The sequence below is a fragment of the Scatophagus argus genome, chromosome 6, assembly GCF_020382885.2.
Source record: "Scatophagus argus isolate fScaArg1 chromosome 6, fScaArg1.pri, whole genome shotgun sequence".
Lineage (NCBI taxonomy): Eukaryota > Metazoa > Chordata > Actinopteri > Scatophagidae > Scatophagus > Scatophagus argus.
This window is the reverse complement of record NC_058498.1, coordinates 18,657,760-18,673,268: the sequence shown is the minus strand read 5'-3', so window position 1 is coordinate 18,673,268 and position 15,509 is coordinate 18,657,760. Positions and strand designations below refer to the sequence as shown.

Sequence of the window (15,509 nt, the reverse complement as noted above, 5' to 3'; positions counted from 1 at the left end):
ATCGTGTCTGTGTGATCTCCAGACGCTACATCTGTCTGATCAGCTGTGAGAGGACAGCAAAGAATTTAACCAAGAAGCCTGGCATCAACAAGTAACTGCTGGGACTAGTGCTGCTACCACACACACACACACACACACACACACAAATACAGATATGAACACTTCAGAGAAAACAGCCAACATCTCTTCTCATCTTTCACCCACTGTCTAATCGGTTGGCGTGACAATGGGAGGATTTTGATGTTTTTATGCAGTGTTACAGGCTGATAATTTCATTTTACAATAATTTCATCTTCTCTCTCACACACACACTGCACATTACACTGTGGTTCCATAATCCTCATTTCTCTTATTGCCATCTTTGATACATTTGAATTTTAGTGTATCTTGCAATGTGAAAAAAAGCCAAAATAACATTTTTCTTCTACAGTTTTTATTGGTTTATTGCTGCCACTTACAAACAGAACACATTCCTACTGAGTTATTGATATGCAAAAACGATATTTCCTGCCTTTTGCTGCACAGCTTTGCACAAATCCTTGCACTGGCCCCTTGTTCTAATAGATAGACAAACTCTAATATAGACCTCCCGTCTGCAGCAAAACAAAGCTTCCTTTGCACATGTAAAGACTGCTGACTGACGTTTTGTAAGCTGATACAAGTGCTGCACCTAAAATGCATGACCCAAATAAAACAATTGATCCCAACCGGAAACAAAGTCGTACTTTTTTTGATTTCACAGTTTACTCAAGTGTGTTATTTTGTTTCAGCACACACATCAACGATTACCAAGATATGAACCATAGCTGCCCTCCTCTTTTTGTGGTACGACTGCTCCCGTGGGCTGTTCCTGCAAATAACATGTTTTCTCAGTCAACTTGCCTTGTTAAATAAGATTTTACAAAATCCCATGAAAGATTTCTCAAAGCTTGACGGCGAATATTGGCATTCCTTGTGCAGAGGGTTGTGTTTTAAAACCCGCAAACAACCCAGCATAAATTTACACCATTAAGTCCCTGAGGCTAGAGAATGCATAAAGTGCTGTGTGTGTGGCATGAGAATGCAGTAGTCATAATGAGAATGTAGATGTCCTCTGCCTGCCACGGTCGAAGCCTCCAACATGCGCACACAAAGTGCTTACTCTCGTCTCTTACAGTGTGTCGATGAATAATGCACATATTAATCTCACAACGCATAGCAGCGTTACTAAGATTCATTCAGCAGTCCGCTGTTATCTAATTAAACTGCTGTGTTTGTAGTCACCAGGTATGGTTGACGTTCTCTGAAGTTTAGTCGGCGGCCTGGTGTCACAGCACAGGGAGACATTTTTTTTTTCTTTTTCTATTTATTTTTGCAGATGTTTTCCAAACATTTCCAGATTTTCTCCACATTTACAATGTCCCTAGCAATTAATGTCATACAAACTCCACTTGTCCTGGCATGAATATGCTAGCTGACCAATATACCAAATCACTCACTCTCCCACTCACTCATCTAAATAGCCAGTCTATGAAAAACTGCTTTGCAGAAGTTTCGGGGGATTTGACACCCAGGTCAGCTCTGCACCACATGCTTGGATCGTTCCGCTTCAGCAGGAGCAGAAGCTGCGACTGCTGACTCTGAAGCTGTGAGCAGGACCAGGCCGCTACTTTTTTGATCCATGTTTGGGGAAGGGAGAAGTGCAGTTTGTGCAGGCAGAGCTGCAGGCAGCCCGGTGGGGACTGAGGCCGGGCCGTGTGGCAGCTGGGGCTTGCGTGCACCTCCTTTCCCTGCTCTCCCCTGGTCCTTAGCATTTTCCAGCAGCACACGGACGCTCTCGGAGAAGACGGCACGAGGGTCAGTAGCAGGCAGAGCAGGGCAGACGCAGCTCTCCCTCAGCTCCAGTGCCTGGACAGAGACAGAGTAAGAACAGACATCAGGCCACACTCAGAGGTACAAGTGTACTGACTTATCAGGACTTCAGACAAGAAGCCGAAGAACAAAGTACAAAGGTAGATATGAAAAGCCCTGTGATAAATAACTGTATTCCTGAAGTGGCGAGCCAAGTTGGTGTTTTTGTTTGCAGTGTATTAGAACAAGAGATCCGTCACATTTTATTTTGACTTTGTGATAAGATATTTCATCAAAATACAACTGCGAACTGAAAAAGGCAAGAAAGGCAGAGAGGACACTGTGAAGGACCAGAGACAAATGTAGATAACAAAGACAAAGACACTGAGATAAACAGATGCACTGGCTCAGATTAAACAAAGTATTGCTCCGCAGAGAGGCTCAATGCTAACACACCTCATTTGAGCGTGTTAGCACTGTGTTAGCACAAACTATAGTTGGTGATAATGAAAATGTCATTAGTTTTGAACATATTTGTTCCTCTGGGTACAAAATTTCATCTCAGTCCAGTTGTTGAGATATTTTTACATTAAATTTGGTTACAAAAATATCCCAGCCACTCTGTTCTTGAAATCATTCGCATACAGGTGAATAAGCAGCGCTGATAGGAACTAACTACAACCACTTACCAGCAGTCACACGATCTCTCCATCTGTTGCACACACCCACCCACATACACACACTAAACTCATTAATCTCTCACTTAGAATCACCTACAAGACTCCGTGCACATACATGCACTTGGCTTCCCACTCAACAGGCTCTCCCCTCTCATGCTAGCAGTGGACTTAATGTGCTTGTGGATGACGAGCGCACTAGTGGAGGCGGAGTGCCCTCAGAAGAGTCAGGTTAAGTAGCTTGATACTGTCACCCCTCGCAAGGTTAAAAACATCGCATTATGCATCACTTTCACCCGATGGAGCTCAGCTGTTAAATGGCTCACACGGACTGTTATGCTGGATCGAACTGTTTGGCGTGAGCAGGGGAGTTAGAGATGCCAGACAGGTTTTTTTCTCAGCACACACATAATGAAGGCAGGTGAATCCCCCAAACAATAGTGCTCATCACCTCACTGCCTGTGGCTGCAGCCTGGCCTTGACAACGACTTCTGCTAGAGGTCAATCTACCACACAGGGATGCGATATGATGTATGGGTACATACATATAACACACACACAGAACATGCACACACTGAATGACACAGGCACCTGATGGACAATTAGTGGTTTGCCCATCTGTTCGTCTTTTGTGTTTAGAGCATCTGAATGCGTACTCAAGGTTAAACTGGCTGTTGCCTAATGTTTTGTATGTCTCTCTCTCTCTGCCTCACACACACGCAGGCATGCAAGACAACATCATGACTGTGCAGAGCAGAGCAAGAAAACGATGACTGACCAAAGAATGTTGCGATGCTGAAATACATAAAAGAGCGAGTATATTTATACGTTTACATGTGGGAAGATAACTAAGATAACATAAGGCTGTGGATAGTTCTATAAAATTTCCTGCTCTTAACTGTGTGCTGATTTCTTTCTTGCCTTAAGATTCCATTTATTGTCTTTCCACAGTGTGTGAGCGTATGAGATGGAGCTGCTGCCATGGAGTTGTCTTCTTTCAGGTCCTCATCTTAGAACCTCCAAGATATTTAGTTAAGCAGGCATTCCTGCATCTGCGTGGCAAACTGTTTTCCACGTCTTCCTAAAACCTTGTACGTTCTCCTCTCCTCCCCAGGTCTCTCCTTCCTCTCTGCCCGCCTCACCACATGTCTGCAGGTGGACGCACATCTCTCCAGACTCTTCATTAGTTCCATTAAGATTCCTTCCAATAGCTCCTAAAGCTAAACTGTTTCTCCTAAACAACACACAGGTGTAGAACTCTTTCCTCACACAAGGATCAAAGAGTCTAAGACCAACACATAAGTCAGAGCTGCAGGAATGTGATTACTTCTATGACTGAGGTTAAAAAGAAACTTAATAAGTAACCCTGCTGTTATTTGGAATGAGCTTTATTGTGTGTGCTTGTACCTGTGGTATGAGGCGGTCCATCTGAGCAAATCTGTTCTTGTGCGACGGGTGTGTGGACAGCCACTCAGGGATGTTGGGTTCTCCTGTCAGCTGGTCTCTGATTTCCATTTGCTGCCAGAACACAGGGCCTGCTCGCACATCTGCACAGGCCTGGGAAAGAAAGACACACACACACACACACACACACACACACACACACACACACACACACAATGTGGCATCCCTCTGTCTTGTGCTGAGATGTAAATCCTTAAAGACTAATCGTCTCACTTTAGTTTGACAACAGTGCCCCCTAGTGCCCTTCAGGCAGATTACAAGGTTTGACAGCAACACCTACAAAAGTTCCATTTTGCAATGTTAAAATACTGATTACGCTACGTTGACCCTGAACCATGACATCCAAAAAGCACTAATGAACTTTAATAATACTATAATTATTATCTCATTGTGTTAAAGGGGTATTACATCAATTATTGTACTAAAGATGGGGACATTGCAAAGAAACAGTAAAAAACTTAAGAAAAAATCAAAATAACAATAAAAATCAAACTTAAGTCAAAGCAGCAGAGTTCAACATATTATATATACTTTCAATACCATGTATGGGCAAAGTTACAAAAATGCTGGATCCCACATTTTGCATAATGCAACTCAACAGCACCTTTCATTAGACAACCACTTCTTTCAAACCCCACATTTTCAGTTTGTAAAGTTCAAATAACCATAATGAGCCTCATGCGTAAAATCTGTGCTCCTTTAAGCAATAACAAACTGGAGATAACTGTACCTTAGCGGCCAACTGCAGTCCGACTTGATCGGCCTCAGCCTCAAGTTTTCTGCTGTAGGGACGGCTGAACATCAACTGAGGGAGAGACAAATGGTCCTCGTGTGAGGCTGGACAAACTCTACCATAATAATGCTGTTGGTATACAATAGCAATGGTACTGGAATAAAATGTATAATTAAGTTGTGCTGTTGTCCTGTGAACATTGTGTCTAAAGTGTGAAAATGTAAATATGTCAACTGAGTGAAAGCAAAGAAATGTTGTTGTACAGTGTATATGATTCTCAGTCTCACCTGGGAAAGCTTGTCCTGTACCCACTGTCCCAGCAGAGCCAGGCTGTCTCGAGGACAAATGGCCCAGATGGCTGTCAGCAGAATAAGGGACAGGAGGTCCAAAATGTGAGACAGACTGGCCTGTTCTGCCTGGGGGAGACGAGGACAGGGATGAGGAGGAGGAGGTGACAGAGGTGGAAAGGAAGAAATGAAGAAAGAGGTTTGGGGTCAAAAAAAGAAGAAAAATGGAATAGTGAGAGAAAAACAGAGGTAAAAAGTTTTTGGGAGGTGAACAAGGCAGCTGGAACATATTGATTGTTCCCATCTATTTTAGTGGAACTTTTACGCTGTAACAGATTTAGAGGTTTTAACAGCCAATCCAACAGAGCACACCAACTGAGTAATACCAAGCCCATCGATGCTCATTCCCCCCCATCTAATTAAAATCTCCTTCAAGCATTTCCTCTGAGGACGTTTAAAGTCTTGAAATACCCACAACTTCATTAGACACTTTTTTAGATCAAGAAGAATGGGCTTTTGTAGGCAGAGAAAAAAAACAGTAATCTGTGGAGAATTAATAAAGCACGACAGTGCCTGAGGTCAACAGGACTTTGGTCATCATTGTGCAGACAGGATTAGTGAGTGCTTGGAGGTGATTGTCAGTACATCTTTATCACCAGCTGATGCAACAGCAGTGCAACCGATGCCACCTCAGCCATTACCACACTGAGACAGAGCGGGGCGCTGATGATGAATAGTCAGAAGATCTCATACACCTATGGAAGGTCCACATACATAATACACAACTTTATGAAGGAGGGGTCTCTGCTTTGTGTGACGAGGGCTTCCAAATGACCACTTTGGTCTTGAACGTTATTTGCCCTTTATGTATTTTACTCATCTTCATGCAGAGCAATGTCTGCTACTAATAACTAAGCCTCTCAAATGCCAGCACACCATACACACATCTTTGTACACTGCAGCAACTCAGACTGAGGAGCTGCATTCGTTCTCTGCAGAGCTGAACGGGTTTCCATGCGTTCTGCATCAGAGTCAGCAGTGCTTTGTCTTTCTCTGTTATCAGTGTGTTTCAAGGTCATCCAGAGAAACTTGGCTTTGAAAAATAATGTGATTGACTCCCACTGTCAAGTCAAGTGCTGTAGGAAATTATGATGATGGTATATGGTGATATCATAAACACAGTCTGCAGAGGGTTATGTACTTACAGAGTGTCCCAATAAAGCATGAGCCATCTCGTGTCCCAGGATAATGGTGAGTTGGTGAATATCTGCCATGGCGTCCAGCATGCCCGTAAACATGAACACCTCTCCGTTCTACATAAAGGATAATACAGCATGAATCAGCATGTCTGTGACTGAGCACCTGCCTCGACCTTCTATATATGTCAATTGCTACCTAATGTTGTAAGATAACCCGTTTAGTAGTCCCACAATGAAGAGATTTACAATTAAAGTCCCTCTGTACTCTGAGCAACTCAGAGTGAACAATCACAATGAATTATTTACTTTCAACATATTATTCTATCTCTTTCATGTGGACAGGAAGCAAGCGCAGTCAAAATGTAGCAGTGATCTACCTTGTGCTGTCATAAAGATACATGAGGAGAAGCAGAAAAGACACCGACAGACATAATACGGTAAAGACACCCTCACATATAACTGAATGAATGCTCATCTGTCAATATGACATAAAAGTCATAGAAATCTGCAATTCTGTAAGACTTTCTTTTACCGACCGGGAGGACAAACGCGTTGATGTCGGGAGTTTGCACCACGTGAACGTTCCAGGTGACATCAGACACTTCAGGGATGTCCTTGTTTCTTTGTACCAGGTGCTGCACCACCCGGTCCACCACCTGGTGACGAGGGTCTGTGACTGGAAGCAGCAACTCTGCAAACTTCTCCATGTACTGAAGCACACACACACGCATTTGAGGCACACTTTCATTTGCTTTATTTCTCCTCCTTCATTTGTCTACTAAATGGCATCTTACTTTTCATCACTGATTTCATCTCAATGACTCTTATTAGAAGTGTGTATAACAAAAAAGATCATTTGCAGTTTTCCATCTACGGTCATCCTGTAACACGCACATACACGCAGACACATCAGGTCTGAGCCCCCCTCCTTCGTCTCTCACCGCCTCTGAAGTCAGAGCTGCCAGCTCAATGTAGCTCTCTTTGCTGAACACCAGGAGGCGGATCCGTCCTGTCACTGGGGACTCGTCCAGGTGGGTCAGGAGAAGGAGGGATACAATCACCATAGCAACACCTGCCCCAGCTGCCAGATGCCAGCGGCGCTGCCAGGCCCATTTGCGCATGAGCTGCCGGCGGTTGGCTGGTAGAGCCACCCACCACTTCCTTATACTCCTGTACAGAGAGGAAGGCCATGAGGTCTGGCATATCTGTTCCCACAGCTCATACAGCCTCATGCAGTAAATTCAAAATCATACACTTCCCTAAAGTAGTGAAGAATGAAACTAATCATTTGAGGCTCCTTCCATGTCAGGAAAATTTGCGTGTTTGGAAGTTGGAAGAAAAAGCAAGTAGAAAAGTCAGCAGCACAAGTTCCAATCAGACAAGCAGGAATCCAGGAAGACCCACTGAGATCAGTAAAGTCTTTTTCAAAGTAACTGGCCTAAAAAGCAGAATAAACATGCATAAAATATGTTCACAACAATGTACTATGCACAAATTTCTAAAGTTTGTTGTGTATTTGCCCAGAGAAAACAGCCAAATATAGTAGTAGGCAAGCGGACTAAGGTTTTTTTGTTAACTAAAAACAATTAACAAAAACATGGCAGCTATTTATAAGGTAATTTATTTGTTCTTATCTAAATGTCACAATTAACACAATTAACAGAACAGTTAAGAATGTGTTAATCATTTAATGTAGTAGTATAATTGAATAACACTGTGCCTTAAACACATTTCTCAATGTAATGCACATTGAATAGTCGTTAATTTGGCAGCATCACTATCTGCACCTGAAAATATTCCACCTTACTTTACAATTTATTCAAAATAATTATACATAACAAGTTTGTTTGTTTGTGTACTGAACCACAATTAACCATGAACTTTTTAAACGTACGTTTTGATAAATCAATACTGATTAACCACTTAAATCAATAACAGCAATGCAACATTGAACAGCTCCTACCTGCCCAGTATTATAGCCATGATCTTCTGCAGAGGTTTGAGCACCAGCCAGAAGACAGGAGCAGGTAGGGCTCTCACGGGGGCTGAGGTGTGGAAGTAGTGTCCGCACTGTGTCAGGACAGGACCGGAGTGCAGGGGCGACCGGGTCTGGGGACTGATGTGGTGAAAACACACTGTCCTTCTGTTACTACATAACAGGAGTGGTGGATCTGTCGGAGTGGCTCTGGAATGAACACAGTCTGTTGCTCTATGACAGCTGATCTGAGAGGACACAAAGTCTGGCTTCTTCAGAGGATGTCCAGCTTGTTTGCAGAAGTGGAGGTTTAGTGTCAGACGTGCAGGAAAGGAACAGAAGCGACTGCCCCTTAAGGGATTAACAAAACGTAAAACCATTGCCCTTGTTGGTCACCTAACTCCTCAGACTAACCTAACAAAGTATTTTTGCAACTGGAGACGACGCCAACACGGTCGCCTATTGTCTGACGAGGCCGAAATTCCTCATCTTAAATGTCTATCAGTGGATGTTACCGTTACTGCAATACCTTCCGTCTTGTAACTTCATACCGAGCCTGTCCTCAGCTGTCAGTCATTGCTACCAGAGGACGCTAACGTTAGCGCTATCCAACAGCTGCGACTGAAATGCTAACATCTGTCCCAGAAATAGTTTTATAACGCCGTAACACCTCAAGTTTAAAACATTTCGTCGCCAAATGTCAGTTGCTTCAACTTGGCAGCAGTTGAAGGACTCTGTCTTCAAAATGAGTCCCCTTAGAAACAACACCGCACAGACCGTTCCGGATGCCTTACAAATCGCCCTGTGATAAAAATCATGGGACACCCTCAGTGTAAACGATGTCGTAAACAACAGCACCTCAAACCTCCATAACAAAAAAAATATATTTCAAGCTATTACAGAAATGACATAAAAGACTACAAAATATGAAAATAGATTTTTATTTTTGTTTAAAAGGGAAGCTGCAGAACTGAAAATATGAAATTGTTCACCCACACTCTCCTCCCTCCTTCTTACACACACACAAAAGCACATCTGCACTGGGTGTATCACTGTGTTTTTGGTTAATGGATTAACATCAAACAACATGAAAGAAAAAAGTTGCTAATACTGATACAAGACTTATTAATATTTACATACAAGCCTATCACAGCAAATAGTCATGTTCAGTTGACAGCACAGAACCCAGATGCAACACTGTGCTGTTGTTTGTCTCAGAGGTTGTGTCTGTGGTCTGCACACTGTTGTCTGGGGCTCTGGCAGAATCTGGATCAGAATCTCTTCCTCCCTCCAGGGACCTCTCTTCACTGATCAGCTGAGTGAAGTCATCTGAATCCGCTGGTCTGGATGAGATATTTAAAGATTCTCCCTCTTTCTGGTCAGCTGTTTGCTGCTTGGCAATAAAGTCTGACTGGAAAAGGGCCTGGATCTGGGTGAGGAAGGAATTGCCCTCCTCATCTGGCAGGGGCTCCAGGTATCTGGCCAGAGATGAAAGCATCTAAAAGGAGGTGATTAATGGAAGAGGTTAAGCAAAATGAGACAAGGTAGAGCAGAAGAGGCAGAAGTAAATCAGTTAATGAAGTCATTAGCCACATGGATGTGTGAACAGCAGGCAGATTGATTGGATGGACGGACCTTCTCCAGACAAGTGAGATGGGAGTCTTTCCGAAAGAATCTGTCCATCTGCACACTCCTGCCCAGGGTCGAAAAAAGACAGTTTAAACACTCCACCATTAAGCATTACAAAAAATGTCAAAGTGTTCCAAATCACAAAAACCTAGGATCAGCATTAGACCACATATGTCAAAACATATTTACTCACCCGAGTGACTGACAGTATTTGTGGACGATCCACTGAGCTCTCCTCAACATCTGCTCCCAGTCTGGAATGTCTTGTGATGACAAGAAGTCAAATCTGTAGGGCAGCTCTAGGGTAGGAACGGAGAGAGTGACTCAGCTGGAGGATAAACTGTGTGCTGAAATCACTGACCTACATTGTAAGCTTGATTTGAAAGCCTTTTGATCTTAACCGTTTTGAAGTTTTGAATTGTCTGTGTTTAACATACTCTGTGGACCTGAAGGCTCCTGGCTCTCTTTCACCAACAAGCAGGTAGTTTGGGAGTGTGGGGAGGGATTGGCTGGATCATATGGGCTCACTATCATCCCGATGAAGGGGGCTCCACCGCGTGAGAAATAACTCTGGAAAAACGAGGACAAAAAGAATCAGATCACACTGTAACGTGGACCAACTCCAGAGTGACTTGTCTGGTGTGTTCATCTCACCTGGAACTGGTCCTGTGTGTTTATGTCCCGCACTGAAGGGTTGGGGTGGAAGGAGGGATGTGAGTGGTACCAGCCCACCACGCTGAAGCCCAGGGATGACAGCACATCACAGGCCTGAGTCTGAGACACCGGGTCCATCTCGCACTGCAGACCTGTGCTCACACTGTTGCATGGCTCTGCTGCACAGATCTGCATAGACACACACGATCGCTTGTCACTAAGTACACATTTCAACATAGTGTATGCAGTGAATAAAAAATTCAGTTCTCATCTTTCACATTGTTCACTTTCATTCCCTTTCCTACCTTTAATACTTTCTCTTCCTCACTGAATATTCCGCCTAGTAGGCCGATTACTTCCGCCCGCGACACGTGCGCATGCTGGCAGCCACAAGACATTTGATCATTTTTGTAACATGGAAATACATTAAATGACAACAGAGAATAACAGAATATATTGGATATTTCTTTGAGACTGGAATATCACAGAACAGGGAAAGCTTTACAGGCTTGCCGTACAGGTCAGTGTAAAAACAAAAGCTGAGTGTATCTGCATACCATGTCCATTATGAGAAGAGTCTCGGCACACACAATCACCTGGAATGGTTCCTGAGGGGAGCAGCAAAGAAGAGCTTGTAACGCTGACTAAACTCAAAAAAGTTATTTAAAACAACAACAACAACAATAATAATAATAAAAAGGAGAAATGTAATTTTTTCATTTCAAAAAAGCAGGATTTCAGGTAATCCTTAATGAAGAGACTGGCTGTGCCTTTTTATTGCAATCTACTATGGAGGATATGGATACATAAGCTCAGATGAAACAAATGATAAAATTCCAGTCTTGCAAGGTAAATTCCATTACTGATGACTGAACAAAGGGATAAATAGACACAGACCTGAACATCGTCTCCAAAAGACCTGCAGGGTATCAACTGGAAGGGATCATAAGACCTAGAAGAAAGAATGAGACCATATTTACACCTATAAAAACAAGGCTGTTGGTAATTCAGCATACATTGTGAGGATCCATCATGCTCACCCTCTGAATTTGGAGACCTTGCAGGGTTTGGGCTGCTTTTTCATCTCTTCTCTCCGCAGAGCGAGTTCCTCAGCACTGAGATGCTGATGAAAACACAAGACCAGTAAACATACTAATGTGAATCCTCCCAGTGATCAGCACTTTGCAGTGTGTGTCTGAGGGTGCCCAAACCTCATACGTCTGTCCCTCCAAATCTTTAGCGTCACACCAGTTTCCCCATACATCCCGCACACGGCGCTTCCTGGTCCGCTACAACATGCAGCCAATCAGCAGTTAGCTCACAGTTTAGATGCCTGAGGCTGGGTGTCAGAGTTTAGGAGTTGACGTGTACCTACCATGCTCTGCAGCCTCTGGGCGAGGAGGTACGCCTCAAGCACATCTTTTCCCTCCTTATGCTTGGAGCGGTCCACTACCTTTGGGCGATTATAGACTGCTTGCTCTACAAGAGAAGAGACAGAGCTCCACATGAAAATGGAAGTCAGATTTAATTTTTTTCCAGTGGAACACTGTGAAAGGCTCAGTGAAATTACCGCAGTTGAAGTTGATGGCTCCAATCAGCTCCAGGTAGGTGTGTATTCTCCCAATACAGTTGACATCTCCACAGTTCTTCAGTCCAGGACGGACTGATGTCTTGTTCAGGTACTTGGGCTTGCACTTCAACCTGGTGAACAAAAAAACAAAGGTAATAACTGCTTTGTCTGCAAAGCTGCAGTGAAACGAGTTGGCAAACATGTTTCAAGCTTTACCATTGATCCAAGATGTAGTTTCGAATCTTCAGGTATCGTTCAGGGGTCTTGGATGGTCGCCCCTCAAAGAACTCTGGGATAGCTTGTTTCTCATCATCTGTAATGGTCTCCAGGTTCATCACTATTTCCTTCTCAGGGGCCTTAAGCTCCTCCTCTTCCTCATCCTCCTCCTCCTCCTCTTCCTGCTCCTCTTCCTGCTGCTGGTCTTCTTCTGGTCTATCAGCTTGAGTCTTCTCAGTCATATGAGCTGAATTTGAAAGGCAAATATAACCGCAGTATAACTTCACAACAGAAAAAAAGCAGGGCCTGATGATGTGGATTTACATAAAAACAGCAGTCTTACCTGTGCCACCATTACAGTCCTCTTCCAGCTTACCAGTCTGTACCGAACTCCAAGACTGGGAGCTCTGGCCTTCACTCTCCTCAGTATGCTCTGAAGCTGTCTCAACTCTGGTCTGAAGGTGTTCTGAAAGTGGTGAGACTGGCTCGTAGGCTTTCTCAGCCAGCCCAGTCATACCAGTCCTCTCTGAGCAAGGGAGGGAAGACAAGGGTTGAGGACTTTGTGGGAATAACGAAGTGCGGCTTGGCTGGTCCTTTTTCTGTCCTTCGGTGTGGTTGTCTAGCTCAGAGTCATTTTCATGTTCTGGCTCACAGAACTCAGTTTTGAGAACATCCTGAGGTTTATCGTCACTATCTGAATCATCGCTCAGGCCATCAGTGATGTCCACCTCCTCATCTTCTTCATCAGAAGAAAGCTTTTCTATGCGGACAGTGTTTGCCAGAGTAGATGCGTGACTGGAGGTGGGCTGAGTAGGTTGTAAGTGCGGCACAGCACCTGCAGAGGGAGCTGCAGGTTTGGGTTCTGATTTAGCCTGAAAAAACACATACAGAGGATTTAAGAGTTTGTTCAATCTTCATTCTTATTTCCCCAGGACGTCTTGAGGAATGCATTCTGGTTGTGAAAGAGTTTGAATAATGAGAAAAGTACAAGTTTAACTGTAGGAGACTTCTGACTCTGTGTGCTTCTTAGGTAGCAGCACAACACAGGTAGAAAGTAAAGGCAAGTCTCACCTTGTGTTTGAAATACTGTCTGGCATAGCTCTTGACCTGAAGAACGGAACGGCTGCCCACCAACTTGGCAATCTTAGTCCACCTTCGACCAAACTGGGCCTGTAGAAAAGCACACCTTAGCCTCTGGGATTTTAGACAATACACTCAGAGTTTGTCATATAAAACCAGCATGAAATCTGCTATATTCCATGCTGACAAGGTAAGCTTACCAGCCCTTCCTCAAAAAGATCTTTCTCCTGTTTGGACCAACGAAAAGAGGAGCCAGAGGCTGAGGCTGAGGCCAACGTCTTTGCTGGAGACCTGAACATCCAACAGACACAAGTGTGACACACTAGGACTGGGTCACTGTGCTCAAGTGAATGCTGGAGGAAGAATCGACTTACTTCTTCACTTTGGGCTTGATGTTAGCATCGCTCTCCCAGATATAATTATGAAGCTTCTCACCTGTCAGGTAGTATCTACAGGTAGGGTTCAGGACTAAAAGATTTAACAGTGACTGTTATCCTGTATCTTGTTATACTGTTATGTATATGAACAAATATACAGTATAGCATACACTAATTCAGCTGACAATGACAATAAACAGACTTGTATGCCTCCACACAATAGTCAAGTTGCAGTTCACATCCATATCTGTGAGGACTCACGTAATATATGTCATGTGACGCACAGAGAGCTTCATCACAATCACGTAAAGCTACATAGCAGCGATATCAGTGAGCTTGCGGTGGACTACAGTGCCTCTGCTACTGAGTTATGATGTTGAACAGTCAGAGTGAAGCTGACCTTTGATCTTTTGGATATGAAATGCCATCACACATCATTTTATCATTTTCATATTTGCATGAAATCTTGACAAAATGTGCATGAATTCTTGAGTTATAGCTAAAAAACACATTTTGTGATGTCAGAGGGAATTTTGAGCACCAAATCTAATCAGTTCATCTCTGTGTCTAAGTGGATATTTTTCTAAAAATTGAAGAAATTCCCTCATAGCGTTATCTGTTCACAGGAATGGGATGGACAAATGAACAACACATAGAGAATCTGTCAAGCTAATAAAAATCTCCATGTGCTGGACACATATGGACCGCATTATGTTATTCTGCTCATCCCTGGATTTGGAGTGTAAGGAGGGGTAAGTCCAGGTAGGGATCATAACGCACAGCACAAAGTGAATCTGTGAAAGGAAAATATGCCCTGGCCATTAGCCTTTGAAGTTTACTTTTGCTATATTTTACCATGTGAGTCTACCATGCAGTTTGCAGTAAAGCTATTTAAATTGTGCTGCCATTATGGTTTAATTTCCATAGTTGTGTGATGCATGCGAGCTCAGTGAAAGGATACTGTTCCTCCAGCAGCATTCTCTCGATGACTTCTCTGTTCTCCGGGCTGATGGAGCTGTCCAACTCCCAGGGCTGCACAACACAGAGGCAGACAGAGTCAACACAAATGTTAACAGTCACATGGGAGTGACGGACTACCAGCCTCAGGGAGTCATACCAGTATCCCCGCGCTGCTCTTCCACGAAGACTGCATGAACTGCTGCTGGACTAAGCCTCCCCCGTCCAACTCACTGTAATACAAACAGCAAAAGCTGTTATTAACACAACACACAAGAAGACACTCCTCACAGACACCGGACAGCTAACCACAGCTCTAGTCTACACTACGGTGAGGCTAAAAACTACAAACATGTCTCCCTCAGTTACCGAGGACTACAGCACATAAAACCAACAGACAGCATGAACGTCAATTCACCAGAAATATTCTCACCTCCTACTATTTTCAAACTCGTCTCCCTCGATATCAACATCCACTTCGTCCTCCATGTTGCTTGACAAACGTAAACAACGGAGAGGAGACAGAGCGCCGGAGGGAAACAGAGGTCAGCTCTGTTCACAGCGACACCGTGTGGTGGGATGTATGCATAATTTCTGTCGCCGTTTGTAAAATCCCCAAATGGATGACTGTGCTCCTGTTTTACCTCTCCACTTTGATACTATGAACAATTTTGAAGAGCAAACCCACCAGAGAAATTGCTTTTGGTGACTGTTGTTTGATCATTTGTCCCACAGGCCTCTGTCTGACATGACTGTTTTTAATGTCCCTTTTTGGAAACACAAAACATTGCTTTGCCATTACCACAACTGGTATAACAGTACTTACTACAGTCAGCCTAAATAAGCAGCAAATAGAATTTA

At 43.6% G+C, this 15,509-nt stretch overlaps 2 protein-coding genes across 4 annotated transcripts; both read right to left on the bottom strand.

The window, feature by feature from the left end:
- Window positions 1-1,325: 1,325 nt before the first annotated feature.
- Window positions 1,326-8,896, bottom strand: oma1 (OMA1 zinc metallopeptidase). 3 transcript variants are annotated; one of them, XM_046392881.1, is made up of 8 exons: window positions 8,154-8,896; window positions 7,132-7,360; window positions 6,727-6,846; window positions 6,197-6,304; window positions 4,992-5,120; window positions 4,702-4,776; window positions 3,915-4,064; window positions 1,326-1,887 (listed from the first exon to the last, which is right to left on the bottom strand). In XM_046392881.1, exons 1-8 carry the CDS (start codon window positions 8,543-8,545, stop codon window positions 1,555-1,557), a joined length of 1,536 nt encoding a protein of 511 aa, XP_046248837.1. In that variant the 5' UTR covers window positions 8,546-8,896; the 3' UTR covers window positions 1,326-1,554. The 3 variants fall into 3 exon arrangements, with proteins under 3 accessions (XP_046248837.1, XP_046248836.1, XP_046248839.1); XM_046392880.1 differs by having other exon boundaries at window positions 6,727-6,900; window positions 8,154-8,895; XM_046392883.1 differs by lacking the exon at window positions 1,326-1,887 and adding an exon at window positions 3,287-3,741 and having other exon boundaries at window positions 6,727-6,900.
- A 194-nt stretch (window positions 8,897-9,090) lies between these two features.
- mysm1 (Myb-like, SWIRM and MPN domains 1) lies at window positions 9,091-15,231 on the bottom strand. Its single transcript, XM_046392879.1, has 20 exons — window positions 15,082-15,231; window positions 14,809-14,881; window positions 14,653-14,723; window positions 13,689-13,763; window positions 13,515-13,605; window positions 13,306-13,404; window positions 12,578-13,106; window positions 12,235-12,481; window positions 12,019-12,149; window positions 11,824-11,927; window positions 11,660-11,737; window positions 11,489-11,571; window positions 11,346-11,400; window positions 11,006-11,056; window positions 10,754-10,828; window positions 10,449-10,637; window positions 10,232-10,364; window positions 9,988-10,093; window positions 9,801-9,858; window positions 9,091-9,663 (listed from the first exon to the last, which is right to left on the bottom strand). The coding sequence occupies exons 1-20, from the start codon at window positions 15,135-15,137 to the stop codon at window positions 9,313-9,315; spliced, it is 2,655 nt and encodes an 884-aa protein (XP_046248835.1). The 5' UTR covers window positions 15,138-15,231; the 3' UTR covers window positions 9,091-9,312.
- Between the last annotated feature and the right edge of the window lie 278 nt (window positions 15,232-15,509).